The following is a 22,216-nucleotide window of genomic DNA, read 5'->3' on the forward strand; positions in this document are numbered from 1 at the left end:
TAGCCCCCTTGTCCTAGGCCAGGGTGGCAGAGAGTCTGAACAGAAGAGTGTGAATATGTCAGTATGAGTTAGCTGCTCAGGGAAGGAAGAGACAGACAGGCAAGGAAGCCAAAGGTTCAAAACTCCACTGGAGGGAGGCCTTGCTGGCTCAGTTGGTGGAGGGAACGACTCTTGATCTCAGGGTTGTGGGCTGGAGATAACTTAAAAATAAAATCTTAGGACGCCTGGGTGGCTCTGTTGGTTCAGCATCTGCCTCCCTCTCAGGTCATGATCCCAGTGTCCTGGGGTCCAGCCCCTCCTCCCGTCTGCTTCTCCCCCCTCCCCCCACTCCCTACACAGCCGTGAGTCTCCTCCCTCTGCCCCTTCCCACCCACCCCCCCGCGCTCTCTCTCAAATAAATAAAATCTTAAAAAAAAAAATGTCCACTGGAAAAGAGGCACAGTGAGAACCCCAGAAAGAACAAGGGCTTGGGGACTAGACAGACCCAGGTTAAAATCCCACGGACTTGAGGACTGGGGGAAATGACCTCTCTGGCGCTTAGCTCTCATTTATAAAATGGGTTTGAAAATCCCTGGTCCTCTGGGTTGGTGTGAAGGCTAAGTGAAGTAGTGTACTAATCATCCCATACCTGACCCTGCTGTGTGGTCGCTGGCTGGCCGCTTGTGTCCCGCACTAGCCTGGCCCTGCCCTGAGATTGCCGGCGTCGAGCACCGCGCCTAGCACCAGGAGGGTGCTCAAGGGCAGCCATGGAATCCGCGGCGGTGGCTTCGATTCCCGCCCTGCCACCTCGGACATGTCGTGTAGTCTCTCTGAGCACTCAACACCCTCGTGCATAAACTGGGAACGCAGTGAGACGGGTGGGGGAAGCGCAGGACAGACTCGCGCCCAGGAGGCTCCCCCAGGTAGCTCCCTCCCCTCGGCTCCGCGGGTCGCCCTCGCATCCGGTCCCCCCGCCTCGCGCTCGCGCTCGCGCTCCGGCGCCCGCTCCCCCCCGCCCGCCTTCCCGCCACTCTCCACTCCCACAGCTCCTGCGCTCTCCTCCTCCTCTCTTTCCTCATCCTCCTCCACATCCCCTCCCGCCGCGCCCGTTCTGCGTACCTGGTCGCCTTTCCCGGTCCTCAGGGACTCTAGGTCTCTAACTGCTGCGTCTCCGCGCCTCTCGCCGCGTCCCTCTCTGTCGCGCTGCTTCTCTCTGCTTTTTCTCTCCCTCAGTCGCTGTCTTTCTCCGGCTGAGTTCTGTCTCCGTCCGTTCCTCGCTCGCCCGGCCGTCTGGTAGCCCGAGGTGGCGGCGGGCCCCGCGCGGGGCGCGATGAGCGGCGCTTGCACGAGCTACGTGAGCGCAGAGCAGGAGGTGGTGCGTGGCTTCAGCTGCCCGCGGCCCGGGGGCGAGGCGGCCGCCGTCTTCTGCTGCGGCTTCCGCGACCACAAGTACTGCTGCGACGACCCGCACAGCTTCTTCCCCTACGAGCACAGCTACATGTGGTGGCTCAGGTACCGGCCGTGGCGCTAACCCCAGCTAGAACCCCGCTCCAGTCTTAGCCCCTCACCGCACCCTCCGTCCAGCGCGTGCTAAACCCTCAGTCCTCACCCACGTGCCCGCCCCAGCATCAGCATCGACCGCACCCGCCCTTTAGCCCTTCAGGCCCAATACTGACCTTTGCTCTCACCCCGTCACCAAGCCAACTCCCTCTGTAACCCCTTCCCCCATCCTGACCTGAACCATTATTCAGATCCAAACTTGAACCTCACCCCCAACTCCACCTTGGAGAAACTTCAGTCCATCCCTACTCCCAGTGTCATCCTCTGCGACCCTGAACCCAGCCCCACATTACACACCAACCCTCTCCCTGATACAACACTCCCATCTCCCACATTACAGGAAACCCAAACTCTACCCTAATCCAAGAGCTCACCAGGGTCCCCATCCTAATATTAGCCTGACCTCATCCCTGACTTTACTCACTCCCCAGTCAATATCTATCACCAGCCCCAACCTCCCCGAGTCCTCAAGGCAACCTACCTCAGCTCTCCTCCCCACCTTGACTCCAAATATGGTCTACCCCTACACCCAGACCTCATCCCCAAGTCTTACTCCTCACCTCATGCTACACCCCAAGTCAATCCCAGCCTAGCTGAGGCTCAACCCTTTCTTCCTCCTATTTAGTCATTCTTTCAGCTACCCTTTACTGAACACTTAGCTGTGCCAGGCAGGGGGCCGGTACTGGGAATCTACTCTACTCCTGAGCTAAAGCAGAGGACCAAGGAATCAGAGCTGCATGTAATGTCATAATGCCACAGCAGAAGCCAGCTCACTATAGATTAATAGAAGAGTAATTTGAGTGAATCCCCACCCAAAGGACCTCAGTTTCCTTGCCTGTTCAAGAAAGGGGGTGGATAGGCCAGTGCTGACATTCCTGGAACCAAGAATGGTGCTGAGAGGGCAGTGGGTCTCAGTTCCTAGCCGTCTCCAAAGGCCTCACCCAGAAAATAGGACCTAAGCCTGAGCCTGCTCTGGGAAATAGGTATTGGCAAAAATGGAGTGGGCCATCTCAGTAGACAGTGATTTTCCTGTTCCTGGAGGTATGTGACCAGAGGCTGCATACCCTCTGGGTGGGAAAGGACATTCTGCCAAAGAAACCTCTCTGAGCCTGTCTTTATGTAACTATCAAATGAAGAGTATGATAAATGATTGCCCTGATTTCTGACTAGGACCAAAGAGATAAAGAGGTAAAATCAACTTGACATATGCCACTGACAATTATAGATAATCACTTTTTCTAGACTGCTCAACCTGTAATTCTAAAACTATTTTCAGATGGCCAGGTTTTCCAGTCCTGCACATTCGGCTGCTATCTGTAACCTGAGGATTTAATTTATTCTCTATTCAACCATATATTCATTCATTCCTTATAGCCTTTGCTTTGTGCCAGGTGCTATGCTCGGCAATAGGGACACAAAAATTAATTATTCCCTGCCCCTGAGGAGCTCATCATCCATTCAGAGAGATATGACATGTACCTAGAGTATAACAATGGAATATTTGCTGAAGACCCACTGTGTACTTAACACTGAGCTGGGTGCTGAAATATGGTAGCACTGACCTCCCTTAGAGGTATAGAGACAGTGTAGAACTTTGGGGCTGATTAGAACACAGTCAGTCCAAACCGTGGCTCTGTCACTTAATAGCTATGTGAATTCAGCCAAATTATCTCCAAAGCTCTTTTCTCATCTTCAAAATGGCAATTGTACTACCTGTCTCGTGGAATTGTGAGGATTAAGTGAAATAATGCATGTGAAAGTGACTAATACATACTACATGTCCTCAGTAGAAGGGAGTTTCTTTCCCTGCTTCACAGGTGGGAAAGTGAATCTTGGAGTATGAAAGTGAATTGTCCAAGATCTTCTAGCGATGTCTTTATAGACTGAGATTTAAGAACATCACCTAGGACGAACCAAGAGTTAGATGTATTCACACGTTCACAACCCTGGCATGTCTTCTATCCATTTTACAGATGAGAAAACTTGAAAGTAGTTAAGTTACTCTCTGGTAAGGCCCTGCTTAGAGCAAGTGGCAGAGCTGGGATGAAAACGCAGGCCTGTCTGGCCAAAGTCCGGGCTTGTCCTGTGGCTCAACTGTCTAAATCTAGCCTGGCTCTCTCATGACCCCCTTCACTCAGATCATTTGAAAAGACACTCATTGACCCTCTAGTATCTTCTGGGCACTGTGCTGGCCCTTGGAGACACACACCCCCTCAGCACCTAGCCAATATCCCCTCCCTCTTCTAACATCTCCTTCCCTCTAACACCCCTGTGGTCCCTCCTGTTGCCTTTGCCCCTCGTGATATGTGGAGTGCTTTAGTGGTTCAGACAATGAGGTGGAGGGTTGGATGGGGTGACCTCTGAGGTCACATCACATGTCAGTGTGCTCCCGTTCTGTGACCTCAAGGGCAGTTGAAAGGTTTAGGCCGCAGGGCTGACTCTTCCTAGGCTTGGACATAACATGGTTCATAAACATCACAGACAGTTACAAAGTGGAGGAGAGAACCGGAGGGTCCCCCAGGACATCTAGGTAATCGATGTTCTTTAAACCCTTCTGGAGTACTCCACTGCAGGGTGGAGACCTTGTTTTGCTCTCAACTCCATTTGGCCTTTTTCGTGAAAGTTGGTCCTTAACAACATAAGATCTTCAGGTAAACAACTGTTTCCTTGGGTAGTACTCAAGGAGAATTGCTGTCTTTAAAAGTGTGTCTCAGGAAGTGAAGACTCCCCGTGGAGAAGCAGCTGGTGCTATCACATGTCTGGTCCACTTTCTGAACACCCTTTATCAGCAGCTCTGTTTTTTACCAGGATGTGAGCCAAAAGGCAGCAGCCTTGCTGCAGGGCAGAATCGGTTGTTAGGCACTGTGTGTACACCACCTCATTTAATCTTTAGGGACACCTGGTGAGATAGGAACCTTTACAAATGAAGAAAACGAAGATCAAGAGATGAAGGATTTTTCAGTTTATATATGACAGAACCCAGATTTGAACTTAGAACAGCCTAACTCAAAAGCCCTAACAGAGAATTTGTTAGACCGCCTCTCCAATTGTCTCCTAGGGGTCACAGTGTGTTATCTCTCTCTCAGAGTTATGGATCTGTGAACTCCTAGAAGACTAGCAGCTCTTCAGTTTCCCACCCAGGGCAGGAAACTCTAACTTCACTGAAAAGTGTACTCATCCCAGTATTCTTTTTTTTTTTTTTTTAAGATTTTTTTATTCATTTATTTGACAGAGAGAGACACACAGCGAGAGAGGGAACACAGCCGGGCGAGTGGGAGAGGGAGAAGCAGGCTTCCCGCTGAGCAGGGATTCCGATGCGGGGCTCTATCCCAGGCCCCTGGGATCATGACCTGAGCTGAAGGCAGACGCTTAACGACTGAGCCACCCAGGCGCCCCTCATCCCAGTATTCTTTATAAACCCACGCAATAATAGAGAACTTACCACCTCTCGAGGCAGTCCATTCACCTGGGGACAACTCTAATCATTTAAAGTTCATCTTTGGGGGCGCCTGGGTGGCTCAGTTGGTTAAGCGACTGCCTTTGGCTCAGTTCATGATCCTGGAGTTCCGGGATCGAGTCCCGCATCGGGGTCCCTGCTCAGTGGGGAGTCTGCTTCTCCCTCTGACCCTCCCCCCTCATGTGCTCTCTATCTCATTCTCTCTCTCAAATAAATAAATAAAATCTTTAAAAAAAATAAATAAATAAAGTTCATCTTTGGCCAAGCACAGATGTTTCCCCTTGGAGCTGCCTCTGTTGTTCCCAGCTCTGTCCTTGGGGCCTGGTTCCTCTGTCCCCAGACAGACCATCAGAGACAGCGCCCGCTCCCTGTCTGACTGCTAATCTGGGATATCTCCTGCCAGCTCTCTCACCCATTCCTCAAAGGACCTTCCTTTTAGAGGGCGCTTTCCATCCAGGTGGTCACAGATGTCCCATGTAAAGTATGGGGGCCCAACCGGAGCCCAAGCCTTCCAGATAATAGCCTTATAAACAGCATATCTTGAAAGGGGAAATAATGTTTGATTAAAGTACTTATAAGAACTAAAAGGTACTACATGCTCAATATGGAAAATGTGGAAAGGACAAGGGAATCATGGAAGATCTAGTGTCTTAGCTTGGATTCCCCAAAAGACTTAGAAACAAGGATTTGAGGGCAAGTAGTTTTATGGAAAGCCATCCTAGAAAATATGGGTTGCGCATGGCAAAGTGAGGCAGGGAAGGGTAAGAGCAAACGATAGTGGGTCACCACTGAGGGTTACTGGAGCTTATGCCTGCTGAGCTCTGCCAGCCCATGTAGAAATTACACCTCAGAGTCATCCCACCTAAGGGCCAGGAAACTGGGTATTCACACACAATTTGTGTCAATCATTGGTTCTGTGTCAATGGGAGAAGGGAGGCATTAATTTTCCTGCACTTCTCACCTGCTCAGTGTACAGATGGAGACTGTTCTGGGCCCAAAGAAAGCCCTCAGGCCAAGGTATATAGATGCTGGCATTTGAAACCCTGGCCAGAATATTCTACAATTACAAGACCCCATGGAACACGGCCAGGACATCCACAGCCTGCACTACAACCAGAGACAGCCTGTTAGCATTTTGGTGTATTTCTATCTAACCTTACATATGTATAATTATGTATATGTTTATTTAAGTTGGAATTATGCTATATATTTAGTATCATGTCCTACTCTTTTCACTTAGCATTATCTCATCAGAACTTATCCTTGATCTTTTTTTATTTTATTTTTTAAAGATTTTTATTTATTTATTTGAGAGAGAGAGAGCACGCACAAGCAGGGGGAGCAGCAGGAAGAGAGAGAGGCAGACTCCCCACTGAGCAAGGAGCCCAATGTGGGACTCGATCCCAGGACCCTGGGAACATGACCTGAGCCAAAGGCAGACGCTTAACCGACTGAGCCACCCAGGCGTCCCTATCCTTGATCTTAAATATTATTTGAAAACATGTTTTTAATGGCTCTAAACTAATCCATTGCAGGGGTGTTCAATAATTTATTTTGCCATGGGAAGACAGATTTTCCAAAGCTCTAAGGTGATTCTGTTTAGTGGAACTTAGCTATCAGCTAGCTGGGAAATAAGTCACCAGCTAGCTGGGAGCAAAATCTGGCAGAAGTGGCAAGGGCAAAAGTCTGGGGCTGGGGTCAGGGCGAGGGGTGGACAGAAAAGCTGGTGAAGAAGTCATAGACAGGAAGGGCACACAAACAAAGCCTGCTGCCTACCTATCCGCTACTGTTGGGAGAATATCTCACAGTGCCTGACACATAGTGGGTACTCAGTAATATTTACTAAATGCTTACTATGTGCCAGGGCTTCTGCAAGGGGAGGACAAAGCTGATTATTTATGGTCTGATTCTGCCTTCAAGGAACACATGAGGAATATGTTGAACACCTACTATGTGTCAAGAATATTACATATAGGGCGCCTGGGTGGCTCAGATGGTTAAGCATCTGCCTTCGGCTCAGGTCATGATCCCAGGGTCCTGGGATCGAGTCCCGCATCGGGCTCCCTGCTAGGCGGGGAGCCTGCTTCTCCCTCTGCCTCTGCCTCTCTCTCTCTGACTCTCATGAATAAATAAATAAAACATTAAAAAAAAGAATATTACATATATTAGTCATCCTTACTATACCACCTGTGAAGTACTGTGTTTTGGGTTTTTTTTTAAGAGTTTATTTATTTACTTAACAGAGAGAGCCCACACAAGCAGGGGGAACGGCAGAGGGAGAGGGAGAAGGGGACTCCCCGCTGAGCAGGGGAGTCTCAATCCCCAGGACTCTGGGATCATGACCTGAGCCGAAGGCAGACGCTTAACTGACTGAGCCACCCATGTGTCTTTGTGAAATACTGTGTTTTGTTCATTTTCACTTTTCAGACAAAGAAGCTGAGGCTCAAAATGTATAATAACTTCAGCAAGATCTCAGAGTGAGTTGTTACATACCTGGGTCCTAACCCAGGTAGGTTTGGTTCCAAAGCCCTTTGCTCTTTGCTGCCACATTGGGCTGCCTGACCCAGTGGGAAGTGCTAAAGGCCCTGAGGGAAGTGTCCTGGGTGGATTAGCTGGCATGGGGTGGGCAAAGGAGAGAGAAAGATGGCCAAGGAAAGCATTACTGAGGTCAGGAGACATTTGAGATGGGCCTTCAAGGACAGGTAAAACTAATGTGGGGAGATGATTGGGAGGAATCATATGAAGCAGGAAAGACAGTGACTCCCAAATGAGCCAGGAGGTGTTGTCTGGAGACCAGGTGACCAGGGTCTGACTTGGGGGCAGAGGTGGCAAGGTTGGAGGGTGAGGGAACAGCAGTGGGGAGGTCTTCTAAACATGGAGTCCACACTGGCATGATGACCCAGTGGAGGGTGAGTTGGAAACTACCTGGAAGGAGGTTGGAAGGACAGCTGGTTTTTAGCTAAGGCCTACTATGTGTCTTGATTTTTAAGAAACAGCATCATGGGGAGGGCTCTTTAAGACCATCTCCAGCTCCCTGGGGTGGGATGCAGGTTGAAGAAAGTAGGGAGGGAAGGAAAAAACAGGAAGGGAAACACAAACTGAGTCCCAGTTACGTGGTGGCACTGACGCAGGTCATGTTACATATGTGGTGAGTCCTGGGCACACAGCTAATGCTCTGTCTCATGCTTAGGCCCAAATGGCCTAAGGCAAGTAGAGACAGAACAAAAGTTGAAGCCAGCTTATGCCTATAACACCGACAATACTTCACGTCTAACGGGTTGCCTCTGAAGTCCCCTCCCGACACTCAGCTCCCTCTGGTCTTCTCTCCCCAGCATTGGCGCTCTTGTGGGCCTGTCCATAGCAGCAGTGGTTCTCCTGGCCTTCATTGTCACCGCCTGCGTGCTTTGTTACCTGTTCATCAGCTCTAAGCCCCACACGAAGTTGGACCCAGGCTTAAGTCTCCAGCCTCCAGGTAAGAAACAGACCTCATGATTTCCTTGTAGTAAACAGACTAGCACCTTTACAGAGGGGGGGATATTTTGATGATGTTTGGAACATTTGCCTTACGAGAGTTCCTAGAATATTCCAAAGCAGCAGCACATTTTTTTAGGAGGTTCACGATCTGAACATTTTCATCCCAAACTCTTCATGTGCTCAGTGTTTATCAAAATAACTTGACATAGTTAGCATTCTATTTGTTTTTTTTTTTAATTTTATTTATTTATTTGAGAGAGAGAATGAGAGACAGAGAGCATGAGAGGGAAGAGGGTCAGAGGGAGAAGCAGACCCCCCGCTGAGCAGGAAGCCTGATGTGGGACTCGATCCCGGGACTCCAGGATCATGACCTGAGCCGAAGGCAGTTGCTTAACCAACTGAGCCACCCAGGCGCCCAGTTAGCATTCTGTTTGTCACAAAAAGATTAATCCATCTTGTGGATTTTCTCAGACAGTGTTTTCAAATTCTAGCCCTAGGGAATGAAAATTGATTTTAATATTATCCCAAACAAAATAGAATTAATAAGCAAAATCTGCTGCTCTCCAGCAATTTGTTCAGAAATTAAGTACAGTTATTTTTCCATAATCTGAATTGCTGGACTACCTCCTCCTTCGTTATTAGCATAGGCCCTCTAGAGCCTCAAAAGGCACCCCCCACCAAAAGGGTTGCTTTTTCATAAGTATTGCACACATTTTTACAAACTCTGCAAGGTACTGTGAAAGATACAAGTGCCTACTAGCAAGTGATCTTTCTCTGTAGTTTGGTAGACAACACTCAAAATGGGTATTATTATCTCCATTTTATAGATGAGAAAAATCAAGGCTAAAACAGATTAGATTACTTACTAAAGTGTCACAGCTAATAAATGGTCAGGCTAAAATTCAGCCCCTGTTTTTCTACCTTGAATCATGTTCTTTCTTCTGCCTACCACACTGGGTCTGGGCAGATATATAATTAAGTACAAAATTGTTTAATACCAAATGTAAGGAGAATTTCAAAAAGGAGAGTAGATTTGAATGAGTGCTGAATTAGCAAAGGAGTTGGCTGAGTAAAAGGAGAAAAGGCATTCCAGGATAGGATAAATAACGGGTAAAAGTGTGTGGGCAGTTCTGAGTAAGACCTATGCAGTGACTGGGTCATTCACCCTGGGGCACCATAGGAAATAAGGCCAGGCAGGAATTTAAGCTAAGCAGAAGAAGCAGGGGTGGCAATTAGAGCAGTAGAAAGGTGGGTAGTAGCTAAATTTCAGAGAACGACAGAGAGGGCTTTTTTAGTTGTAAAAGATTAGTTTTCCAACTTGACATCAACTTGTGCAACAAACAACAGCACAAGAACCCTTCTCAGATCCTGGTGACAATAAATAACCCTGCTGTTGCTGAGCATTGAAAAGCAGGAAGGATGGCTTTTGAGGGTAGAAGGATTCTTCTGGCTCCCCTTGTAGTCAGGAACCTGGGAAGCAGTGGCTGGGGAACAGGAAGAAAGCCTGAGCATAGATCCAGACAGCCCAGGGAGACCAGAGACAGCCCAGGCTTCAACTTTTATAGAGAAAAATCAAGAAGTTAATGAAAGGCATAAAAGAACCTATCTCATGAGATACGGCAGGTATGTGGATAGAAGGCTCAATATCATAGACATACCAGTTCTCCCCAAATTAATTTATAAATAAAATTCCCAAGAAAACATTTCATGGAATTTGTCAAATTAGTTCTAAAATTAATCTAGAAGAGTAAAAGTGCAGAACAATTTTGGAAAAGAAAGAGGAGGGACTTGCCCTATCAGATAACAGACATTTTTAAAAGATTTAAGAATTGTCCGCTTGATATTGGCACAGCAATTGACAGATAGAATTGGGCAATGCGGTGGTCCTCAGTGGGGTGTACATTTGCCCCCCCACCCGACCACCCAGGGACATTTGGCAATGTCTGGAGACATTTTTGGTTGTCGCAACTGGGGAAGGTATCTCTTGGTAGAGGCCAGGGATGCTGTTAAACATCCTACAATACAGAAGACAGCGCTCCACAGCAAAGAATTATCCAACCCAAAATGTAAATAGTGCCAATGCTGAAAAACCCTAGAACAAAAAGAGAGTCTAGGGGCGCCTGGGTGGCTCAGTCGTTAAGCATCTGCCTTCGGCTCAGGTCATGATCCCAGGGTCCTGGGATCGAGCCCCACATCGGGCTCCCTGCTCAGCGGAAAGCCTGCTTCTCTCTCTCCCTCTTCTGCTCCCCCTTGCTTGTGTGTTCACTCTCGTGCTCTCTCTCTGTCAAGTAAATAAATAAAATCTTAAAAAAAGAGTCTAGAAACAGATTAATTAAAATATAGGAATTTGAATAAAACATTTAATTTTTTTAAATAAGGGGAAAAATTGGGAAATTTGCCTTCATCAAATGCAAATAGTCATGAAATAAAAATAAGACAGGGGTGCCTGGGTAGTTGAGTCAGTTAAAGAGTCCAACTCTTGATTTCAGTTCAGGTCATGATCTCAGGGTCATGGGATGAAGCCTGAGTGGGCCTCAGTGCTCAGTGGGGAGCCTGCTTAATATTCTTTCTCTCCCTCTGTCCCTCCCTGCCCCACTCCCTCTCTCTCTCTTCCTCTCAAAAAAAAAAAAAAGACATCATACATAACGTTATAAAACAAGTGATGGACTGCAGGGATATTATAAATGTAAAGATAAATACACACATGTAAACAATCCTCATTATTCACAGAGTTGATACTTCCAAGTTTGTCTACTTGCTAAAATTTATCTGTAACCTCAAAATCAATACTTGCTGTGCTTTTGAGGTCATTTGTGGATGTGGACATGTGAAGAGCAGCAAAAAATTTGAGTTGCCCTATCACACACATTCCCAGCTGAGGTTAAACAAGTCTACACTCTGCCTTCTTATTTTCAGCTCTCATACTGTAAACAAGTGTCTATTTAGTGCCATGTTTTTTGCATTTTTGTGATTCTTGTTAACTTCACTGTTTAAAGTGGCCCCCAGGGCGCCTGGGTGGCTCAGTTGGTTAAGCGACTGCCTTCCACTCAGGTCATGATCCTGGAGTCCCGGGATCGAGTGCCGGGATCGAGTCCTGCATCGGGCTCCCTGCTCAGCGAGGAGCCTGCTTCTCCCTCTAACCCTCCCCCCTCTCATGTACTCTCTCTCTCATTCTCACTCTCTCAAAATAAATAAACCTTTTAAAAAAATAAATAAATAAAATAAAGTGGCCCCCAAATGTAGTGCTGAAGTATTCTCTCCTGTTCCTAAGCATAAGAAGCCTGTGATGTACCCTGTGGAGAAAATACATGTGTTAGATAAACTTTGCTCAGGCAGGAGTTATAGTGCTGTTGGTCATGAGTTCAATGTTAATGAGTCAATAATATATAATATACTATATATATAGTATATATATATAGTATAATATATATTATATATTAATATATATACACTAAATATATATACTATATATATACTAAACAATGTGTCTTCAAACAAAACACACAAACAACAAATTTATGTATTGGTCAGTTGACAAAACTGTTGTGACCAGAGACTCACAGGCACCTAACCTTGTATTTTCCCTAAGAGCAATGATTCAGCATTCGTTAATTCAGTGTCTGTGGTAACTTTATAGACTATAACTACTGTGAATAATAAGAATCAACTATATATAAAATAGAGATGAGGCTGATATCCAGAATATATAGGCACATCTTTAAACAAATGAGGAAAACGTAATTTACAAAAAAAGAAATACAAATGCTCAACACATATGAAAAAGTGCTGCTCAACCCTATTAATAATGAGAAGAATGCGGGGCACCTGGGTGGCTCAGCTGGTTAAGTGTCCAACTCTTGAGTTCTGCTCAGGTCATGATCTCAGGGTTGTGAGATTGAGCCTTGCGTTGGACTCTGAGCTGGGTGTTGGGAGCCTGCTTAAGAGTCTCTCTCTCCTTCTCCCTCTGCCCTGACTCCCAATAAAGAAAGAAAGAAGAATCCAATTTAAGGATAATGTAACTTTTTAATTTTTTTAAAGATTTATTTATTTTAGAGAGACAGAGGGGGGAAGATGTATTTATTTGGGAGAGATTGAGAGAGAAAGAGAGTATGCGCACAAGTGGGGAGGGGAGAAAAGGAGGGGGAGAGAGAGAATCCTCTAGAAGACTCCCCACTGAGTGCTGAGGGTCACTCAGTGGGCTCGATCTCACAACCCTGAGACCATTACCTGAACCTAAATCAACAGTTGGACGCTTAACCCACTGAGCCACCCAGGCGCCCCAATTATATAACTTTTTATTTTTTATTTTTATTTTTTTTAAATATTTTGTTTATTTATTTGACAGAGAGAGAGACAGTGAGAGAGGGAACACAAGCAGGGGGAGTGGGAGAGGGAGAAGCAGGCTTCCCTCTGAGCAGGGAGCCCGATGCGGGGCTCGATCCCAGGACCCTGGGACCACGACCTGAGCCGAAGGCAGACGTTTAATGACTGAGCCACCCAGGCGCTCTATATAACTTTTTTAAATGATTACATTGGCAGGGTACCTGGCTGGCTCAGTCAGAGGAGCATGCAACTCTTGATCTTGGGGTCGTGAGTTCAAGTCCCACACTAGGGGTAGTGATTACTAAAAAAATAAACTTAAAAAAAATCAATTAGGGCACCTGGGTGGCTCAGATGGTTAAGCGTCTGCCTTCAGCTCAGGTCATGATCCCAGGGTGCTGGGATCGAGTTCCGCATCGGGCTCCCTGCTCCTTGGGAGCCTGCTTCTCCCTCTGCTTCTCTCTCTCTCTCTCCGTCTCTCATGAATAAATAAATAAAATCTTTAAAAAAATCAATTACATTGGCAAAAGTCCCAAAATGGATCATATTAACAGTGAGAAATTTGGGTGTGAGGAATTGATACTGTCATATGCTACTGGTAAGAGTATAAATTGGCACAACCACTTTGTGGACCAATTTGGCAAATCTGTTTAAACTAAAAATATCTATACCCTATACTCCATAATTCCACTTCTAATTATCTGCCTTAGAGAAATAGTTGTACTAGGAGAGGACTTGTACAGAAAGCTCCATGATAGCTTGTCATATTCAAAACAAACTAAATGGCCATCAGTAGAGGAATAATGAAATACGATATCACAGTTAAAAGGAATGAACTAATTCTAAATAGACCACCTCATTTGCTCTTCACAGTAACTGGGCAGAGTATAGATCTTATTACTATGCATTTTACAGGTGAGGATTCTGCAGACGGGGACCTAAAGTCACCTAGTGAATGAGTGACAGAGCCAAGTCAGCCTACCCACTCCTTTGTCTCCTTATCCCTGTGCTGTGACAAGGAAGTCCTCACTGTGTACCAGACGCTGAGACTTGACATGCACGATCTCATCTCATTTTCCCAACTATCCCAGTGCAGTAGATATTATTGCCCTCCGTCTTACAGATGCAAAAGGCAGGTGTCAGGGAGGTTAGATGATTTGCCCAAGGGCTTAAAGCTTATAAATCGTGGAACTGGAATTCAAACACATGTTTCTTTTTGTGTCCCCAAAGTCCCATTCTTTCTGTGTCACCAGGCCCGGTCTGTGGGGTGCTCCTGCTTGTGCCCTGCTCTCCTCCCCTCTCCCCATTTTGTCCCCCCAAACCTTTCTGACTCAAATGAAATATAGTTCATGCCTTGGCCCTGTGAATGAAAACCACCCTCCTACTCTTCGCCGCTCAGCCACCAGCTGGATTATCCAGTCTCTAGGGTTTGAGGCAGCTTGTGATCTTGCTTTTTGCTTCTTATTTTTAAGATGGAAAATGCATTTCCTGACCTTTTACTAAGTGATAGATTTCAGCTCTCTCTGCCTTTTGCCCAAACTCAGCTCTTAGTTCCTCCCCTTCATTAAGTGCCACGCTCTCCTTCCTCTGAACTCACAGCATCTACCAGGAGCCTCCTGTCCCTCCTGCATCTGAGACAGTTTACAGACCCACTGTCTTATATTCATCAGAGCTTTACCTTTACAAAAATGTTTCATTTCTGTCTCCCTCTCTAGCAGGACATGTGCAGAGATCATTAGCCCCATTGTATAGCAGAGGAAACCATGGGTTAGCCAAGGGAAGTGCATTAGCCAAGTCCACACAGCTAGTGAGCTTGTGTTGCTGAGGAGTCAACCCCGATCTCCCAGATTCTAAAGCCTACAGTCATTGCACGGGCCATGATATCTGACTAGGGGGCAAGAGCAGAGTGGAAATGGACCAGAGTTTCTGAAAATAGGTTCCTCCTGCTGCCCAGGCATTCTGTACTATCCCATCACTTCCACCCCAACCCCAATCCCATCCCCCAAACTCAGGATGCAACAAAGACCGTAACTTTCTTACTCTGGTACTCTGTGAGGAACTAGCTTGATCAGAAGGGTGACTGAGTTCCTACTGTTGTGCTGGGCGCTATGCTTTAAACACCTTATCCCATTTAACCTGCTCAACTACTCTGCCAAGTGGCTATTATCAACTCTATTTTGCAGATGAGGTGAATGAGGTAAATGTAGAGGTGATATTCCAACCTAGACACATTTAATAAGAGACAAAAAAAAAAAAAAAAAAACGGGGAAAATGATAGGCAAGAGTTCAGTTCTCCCTCTAAAAGGTGTTGGTGGGAGATCCCTAATCAGCCATTCTCACCATCCGTCAGCTTGGTGTTTTCATAAAGTTAAACATACACTTACTCTATGTATTAGCTTCCTACAGCTGCTGTAACAAATTTCCACAAACTTGGTGGCTTAACATAACAGAAAGGCATTATCTCACATTTCCGGGGCCCAGAAATCCAAAATCAGTCTCACTGGGTTGAAATTAAAGGCTCCAGGGGAGAATCTGCTCCTGGCCTTGTCCAGTTTCTGGTGACTGCCAGCATCCCTGTGCTTGTAGCTGTATCACTGCAATCTCTATGTGTCTCTTTACAACACTCTGTGTGTGTCCATCTCCCTCTGCCTTTCTCTCATAAAGGCAGTGGTGATGGCATTTAGGACCCACCCAGATAATTCAGGATAAGCTCCTTATCTCAAAATCCTTAATCTGGGGCACCTGGTGGTTCGGTTGGTTAAGCGTCTGCCTTTGGCTCAGGTCATGATCCCAGTATCCTGGGATCGAGCCCTGCGTCGGGCTCCCTGCTCAGTGGGGAGCCTGCTTCTCCCTCTCTTTCTCTCTCTCTGCAGCTCCCCCTGCTTGTGCTCCGCCCCCCATACCCTCTGTCAAATAGTAAATAAAATCTTTAGGAAAAAAAAACCTTAATTTAATCACATCTGCAAAATTTTACCATATAAGGTAACATTCACAGGTTCCAGAGATTAGGACCTAATATCTGGGGGCTACCATTCAGCCCACTGTACCATGCAAATCAGCAATTACACTCCTACGTATTTATCCTAGAGACATGAAAATGTATGTCTGCACAAAACTATACATGAATGTTCATAGCAGCTTTATTTGTAATTGACAAAAACTGGAAACAACCCAAAAGTCCTTCAATGAACAAATGGTACAACCACCCAATGGAATATATGCAGCCATATAAAGGAATGCACTATTGATACACACAACAACTTAAATGGGTTTCAAGTGTGTTATATAGAGTGAAAAAAGCCAATCTTAAAAGGGTGTATACTATATAGTTCCATTTATATCACACTTCTGCTATGACAAAATTATAGTGATGGAGAACAGGTTAGTGGTTACCAGGAGTTAGGTTTAGGAGGAAGGTACAAGTATAAAGAGGAAGCATGAGAAAGTTTCTTTGTGGTGATGGAAGAGTTCTTTATCCTGACTGTGGCAGTGATTATATAAATCTATATATGTGATAAACTTTGACAGTACCATACACCAAAAAGAAAAAAAAAATACATATAAAAACTGGTAGGAATTGAATAGGATTTGTAGTTTAGTTAATCATATTGTATCAATGTCAGCCTCCTAGTTTTGAAGTTATTCTATGGTAATTTAAGATGTTATCATTGGGGAAAGCTACCCTAGGTGAAGGATAAGTGTACTATTTTTGTTACTTCTTATGAGTCTTCAATTATTTAAAAATAGAAAGTTCAAAACAAAACAAACAACAAAAAAGGAAATTTATTGGCTCAGTGGGTGAGAAGTCTAAAAATAAGGTAGGCTTTATGCATGGTTTGAATAGAAGTTCACTATGTTGTCAGGTTTGTGGCTCTATCCTATAAGATTCTTTCAACTCTACCGTCTATTTTGACTTGGCTAACTCCTCAGGCTGACTTTTCTTATGGTAGAAAGTTGGCTACCAACAGTCCCTGGGGCCACCAGCTTTTTGTTTCCCTCTAGCCAGGAGAAGAAAGAGGAAACTATCTCTTCCTTCAAAGTGGGGGGGGGGGGCTGAGCTCTACTCTGATTGGACCATTCAGGGCATGTGTCCACCCCTAAACCAATCATTGTCCCCAGGGAAATGCTATGCACCCATTACCAATCCATGTGGCAAAGGAATGGGATTATCTGATTGGCTCAGATCAACCCCACTCCTAGAGCTGGGATGGGACCAATACCACCCAAATATAATTGCTATTACCAGATGGGAAGAGGTGGAATGAATGTTACGTAGTCAACTCCAATGTCCAATATAACTTCCTTCTTAAAATTCACTCTTCCCCTAGTTTCAGAGGCATCATTCTTCCTGGGTATCCCCAATCAATGGAGCTTTCTAGACAGAGAAGGTATAAAATGTCATTCCAGGCAGAAGAAACAGCACAAGCAAAAAATCAGAGATGTAAAGGAATGGCGCTATTTAGGGCACAATAAAAACCTTGGTGTCGCAAACATCGAGTTCTTAAGGGAAGAGTGATAGTAATGAAGCCAAAGAGAAGGGAAGGGACAGTATGTGAAGAGCCTTGAATGCCACCCCAAGGATGACAGGTAATGGGAAGACATTGAAGGCTTTTGAGAAAGAACAGTACATGGACTCACTTGACTTTAGAAAGCTCTCTCTGGCTACAAACTGGAGGGTAAACTGAAGGACACCCAACTAGAGGGTGTTCCAGTGGTCTGGGAGGAAGAAGATGAAAGCCTGACTGAGGGTGGTGGCCCTGAAGATGTAGAGAAATGGGTGAATATGGAAGATGGTAATTGGTGGAATCAGAGGGACTTGGTGACTCACATTTCCGGCTTGAACAGTTGATAATGCTATTTTTTTTTAAAGATTTTATTTTAAAGTAATCTCTATACCCAACATGGGGCTTGAACCCACAACCCTGAGATCAAGAGTCTCATGCTCCACCAACTGAGCCAGCCAGGTACCCCTGAACGCTTGATACACATTTTATCCAAAAAGGCAGGAATGCTCAATTGTGTCAAATGCTCCTAATACGTCAAGGGAGGTAAGGATTCGTAAGTGACTGTGGGATTTAGTGACAAAACGTTTTGAGGTATGTTGGGAGCAGAAACCAAGTAAATTTCGGCAGAATAAGTCATGAACGAGAAGTGGGGAATACTAAAAGGGAGCAAAGGGACTTTGGAGACTGGTGGGATAAATGAGGGCTTTTCCCAGCAAACCCACCCAAGTGAGCCTCCTTTCAAGCTCATATACAGAGGAGAGGATAAATCAGTAGTGTGTCATGGAATCTATTCTTAAAGAAGAGAATAATATATGTTTTAAATTTTTCCAGCACTTTTCTGCATGCTAATTGTGTATCCTCATCTGTATCCTCATCTATAAAATTAGTTTTTAATAGTACCTACCTCATGGGTTTATGGTCAAGGTCAAGTCTTCATTTTTTCCTAACAATTATTTATTGTCTGTCTCCCCCACTAGACTTTAAGTTCATTAGAAGCACGGACAGCTCCTAGTGAATGATGTAGTATGTTGTTAATAAATACTTGTTAAGCGAATGATGCATTTAAGACTGAGTGAGTCCTGCCCAAGGTAAGCACTCAGGAAACTTAGCCAGGGTGCATGTGACTGTCAGGGAGGAAGGTAAGAGGAATGCCTTCGGCTTGCTGTTTTCCAGACCCCAAAGAGGAGGCGCCCCCTGACTGCCAAGGTGGAAATGCAGGCAATTCGATGGAGGTGCCAGGAGTGAGCATTCTTGGACAGAATCACCCCTTCCTGAACCCATGGCTAGACTGCAATGAGCAGCAGGTTGTGGACCCCAAACGTCTGCTCCAGCACTGCTTCATGGCCACAGTGACTGCCAGTGATATCCCAGGCAGCCCTCAGGAGGCCCTTGTCCCAAATCTAGATCCATGTGGACCAACCCCATAAACATCCAATAAATGCCTCTACACCATCCTTTTCTGGAGCCTCTTTTCCATGAAAGGTGGGGGTGGTGATGAGCAAAGGGACTTTGGAGACTGGTGGGATAAATGAGGGCTTTTCCCAGCAAACCCACCCAGGCCCTGCTTTGGACCCAGTTATACTGCTCTACCTGGCCTACTGTGGGTCAAAGAGAGTTTAGACATGAATCCTAGGGAAATGGTCAGTAACAACTCCAGGCAATCAGGGGGAAGTCTGGGGCCTATGGAGGCTCAGAGGAGCCCCTCACCTAACTTAGGGAGTCAGAGAGCTCTGACTTGGTCTTCCTGCTACAGAAGAGGTATACTTAGGATCCCCCAGGAAGATGGCTGGGACCCAGAGGCAGGTGTCTCCTACTTCTGCAGCTCTGCCACGAGGAATAGAATGAAAAGGAGTGTAGAGTTTGGTGGGGGGGATTAAATTACTTAGTCCACGCAAAGTACTTAAAACAGTGTTGGCTCGGGCCCCTGGGTGGCTCAGTTGGTTAAGCGACTGCCTTCGGCTCAGGTCATGATCCTGGAGTCCCGGGATCGAGTCCCACGTCGGGCTACCTGCTCAGCAGGGAGTCTGCTTCTCCCTCTGACCCTCTTCCCTCTCGTGCTCTCTATCTCTCATTCTCTCCCTCTCAAATAAATAAATAAAATCTTAAAAAAAAAAAGAACAGTGTTGGTTCATGGAAAGCACTATGTGTTAGCTATCATCATCATCATCATTGTTATTGTTATTGTTATTATTTTGTTGTTAAGGAATCTTAGGGTAGGATGGCTGACTGCCACCCCTTTCCTGGCTGTTCTCTTCATCTTAATTTTGGCAGTAGCTTTAGGCTTTGCTTTGGAAGTGCAAGGCAAGGACTGAGGAGACTCAGTGGCCACTGAAAGCAGATCTCAACATTTCTGACAGTGATATGAACTGCTGCTAGATTTGGCAAAGGTAAAATGGCTACTCTTAGATATTTGTGCATGGGGTCTGAGCCAGCCAAGGGCACACGGTGGGGTGACAAGGCAGGGTGAATCACCTGCAGAAGTGGCCTAGGCCAGAAGTCGAGAGACATTGGTTTTGGTCTTCATTTGTTGTCTTCTGTGTGCATAAGTGTGTGTGTGTGTGTGTGTGCGCACGCATATGTGTCTTTTATTTGCGTGTGTGTGTTTTATTTTCAGTGCTCTAAACCCAGCACCTTTGTCCACTTATCATACATCCAGCAGTGTCTATTCTACGCTAGGACTCTCATGGATTACCAGAAACAACAGGGAATCAGCCAGAGCTGCTACCCTCAAGGGGATCCCATGGAGGGCAAGGAGAGCACACAAAAGGGAAATGGGCCCAATGGTGGCCCCTTATGCAGTCTGAGCAAGGAATAAGTGATGTCTGAGCTGAATCATCAAAGATGAGTCAAAATTTCCAGGTGAGACAAGGTCAGAAGACATTATGTTCAGAGTACAACTTGTTCCAAATCAGAGAGAGCCTAACCCAGCTCAGGAACTGCAAGTTATCTTTTGGAGAGAGAGCTTAGGGTACGTGTGTGTGTGTGTGTGTGTGTGTGTGTGTGTGTGTGTGTGTGTGTGTGTGTGTGTGTGTGTGTGTGTGTGTGTGTGGCACGAGTGGGTGACAGACGGGAGGTTTAGTCACTAATGTTCTTCATGACCTTTTACAGGACAGATCCTGTCTCTCTTCTTAGTATCCCCATCAGTAAATTTCAATTTTCCTCTGAATTTCCTGTGCTGAGCCTTCCAGGAAGAATCAAGAAAGAATCCAGTACTGCCCAGTAATCCCCAATACTTTAGCCTGCTCATGGTCTGATGGGGGGGACATACTCTATAAATTCTAAAAACTCATTTGGTCATCAGTGGCCTAAAGCAGTGGTTCTCACACTTCAGACTGCATCAGAATCAGATGGAGGACTTGTTAAAACACAGATTGCTGGGCCCACCTCTTTCCCACCTTGCAGTGTCTGAATCTGTAGGTCTGGAGTAAGCCCTCACAATTTTAACTGGTTCCAGGTGAGGCTGCTGCTGCTGGTCTGGGCTAGCTTTCTGAGCATGACTGGCCAGGAAGAACGCAGCTAGAGGACGCAGCTAGAGAGATTAAGAGGAAACCTCACACTGAGCAGGTTCCCTGAAGGTCCAGTAGCACTTCCCAGCAGGAGCCTGTGTAGATGGGGTGGGAATAGGAAGAAAACAGACTGTCTGGGGCGCCTGGGTGCCTCAGATGGTTAAGCATCTGCCATCAGCTCAGGTCATGATCCCAGGGTCCTGGGATCAAGCCCCACATCGGGCTCCTGGCTCAGCGGGGAGCCTGCTTCTCCCTCTCCCTCTGCCTCTCCCCCTGCTCATGCTCTCTCTCTCTCTCTCTGTATCTCTGTGTCTCAAATGAATAAATAAAAAAATCTTCAAAAAAAAAAAAAAAAGAAAACAGACTGTGTGTTACCTTTGCTGACCTATACATCCCAGACCCCATAAAGCTCTTCCCATCCACCATGTTTCAGGTTCTCCCATTTGAATTCAATCAATCCTCAGAGCTGGCTCTCACTGGGGTTGGCTTGTCTGCGTCTGGGGTCAGAAGCCAACTGCCCTCCCTGTGAAGTGGGAGCCCCCTTCCTCAGGGCCATGGAGGAGGAAGGAAGCTGGGTGGGCTGACGCACAGACAGAAATAGTCTGCGCTCACCACTGCTCCCAAGCACACATTGACCAGCAATTATCTCTTGTAAATTGCTTTCCCGGTTCTGTTCAGAACACGTGTGTGTGCCTGCCTGAGAACAAACACTCGGAAGGCACAGGGTGGAGGTGACTAGCTGGGGAGTGGGCTCCAGATGGAGGGAAGCCCAAGTCTGAATCTTCAGCCAAGAATTAGGGAACTGTTGAATCTTAGACCTCAGAAATACTAGAACCTTGCACTTGCCCTTATAAGACTCCTGCTAGTTGGTTTTCCAGCCTCTCAAACACTCTCATTTGTTTATTCCTTCAACATTGACTGCCAGGGATTCTCTGCCAGAATCTGGGCTAAATGAAGTCCCAGTCCCTATCCTGAAGGAGCTCATGGCTATGGCATCTACAGGAGATCCCTAACACACCTAAGGGCTTCAGGGAAGCTTCTTGGAGGAAGTGATGTCTGAATTAAGTCTTGAAGAACCCACTGACAGGTGAAAAGGGGTTTGTGATGCAAGATGGGGAACAGCATTTAAGGCACAGGGAATAGTATACACAAAGGCCTGAGCTAGGAGAGAGCAGATGGTGATTCAAGGGACAATAAATGGTTCAGTTTGGGTGGACACTGGAGTCAAGGTGGGATGGTGAGAGATGAAGCTGGAGGGGTATGTGGGCCAAGTCCTGAAGACTTTGCCATAGTTAGGGTCTCAGGCTTTATCCTGAGGGCAAGAGAAGTGACTGGAAAGGGTTTAGCATGGGAAGGAACTCAGAACCTTATGTGATAGCTTGCTTTCATGTTGTTCATGACACTGAAGTAAAATG

The 22,216-nt window shown here is 46.2% G+C and overlaps 2 protein-coding genes and 1 non-coding gene across 5 annotated transcripts in view; 1 reads left to right on the top strand and 2 right to left on the bottom strand.

The window, feature by feature from the left end:
• Window positions 1–1,221, bottom strand: part of LOC113913042 (ubiquitin-like protein 5) — a 34,076-nt gene extending 32,855 nt beyond the window's left edge. The window contains exon 1 of the mRNA XM_027576988.1: window positions 1,099–1,221. The gene's annotated coding sequence lies outside the window, so the exon portion shown is untranslated. The remainder of the gene's footprint in view (window positions 1–1,098) is intronic.
• On the top strand, window positions 808–18,749 carry SHISAL2A (shisa like 2A). 3 transcript variants are annotated; one of them, XM_027576977.2, is made up of 4 exons: window positions 808–902; window positions 1,213–1,491; window positions 8,329–8,468; window positions 18,469–18,749. In XM_027576977.2, the coding sequence occupies exons 2-4, from the start codon at window positions 1,310–1,312 to the stop codon at window positions 18,720–18,722; spliced, it is 576 nt and encodes a 191-aa protein (XP_027432778.1). In that variant the 5' UTR covers window positions 808–902; window positions 1,213–1,309; the 3' UTR covers window positions 18,723–18,749. The 3 variants fall into 3 exon arrangements, with proteins under 3 accessions (XP_027432778.1, XP_027432771.1, XP_027432782.1); XM_027576981.2 differs by lacking the exons at window positions 808–902; window positions 1,213–1,491 and adding exons at window positions 5,921–6,122; window positions 7,424–7,473; XM_027576970.2 differs by lacking the exon at window positions 808–902 and having other exon boundaries at window positions 1,152–1,491.
• Window positions 17,684–17,756, bottom strand: TRNAK-CUU. Its single transcript has one exon. It is a non-coding gene; the product is annotated as a tRNA-Lys (tRNA).
• Window positions 18,750–22,216: the final 3,467 nt, after the last annotated feature.

The sequence above is a fragment of the Zalophus californianus genome, chromosome 4, assembly GCF_009762305.2.
Source record: "Zalophus californianus isolate mZalCal1 chromosome 4, mZalCal1.pri.v2, whole genome shotgun sequence".
In the NCBI taxonomy this organism is placed as follows: Eukaryota; Metazoa; Chordata; class Mammalia; order Carnivora; family Otariidae; genus Zalophus; species Zalophus californianus.

What these genes read in the sequence shown, in the direction of transcription:
- SHISAL2A (XM_027576977.2), top strand. Translation starts at nt 1,310, where the DNA reads ATGAGCGGCGCTTGCACGAGCTACGTGAGCGCAGAGCAGGAGGTGGTG. An exon ending in AGCTACATGTGGTGGCTCAG is followed by an intron (nt 1,492 to 8,328) that starts GTACCGGCCGTG and finishes TTCTCTCCCCAG; the next exon opens with CATTGGCGCTCTTGTGGGCC. An exon ending in CTTAAGTCTCCAGCCTCCAG is followed by an intron (nt 8,469 to 18,468) that starts GTAAGAAACAGA and finishes GCTGTTTTCCAG; the next exon opens with ACCCCAAAGAGGAGGCGCCC.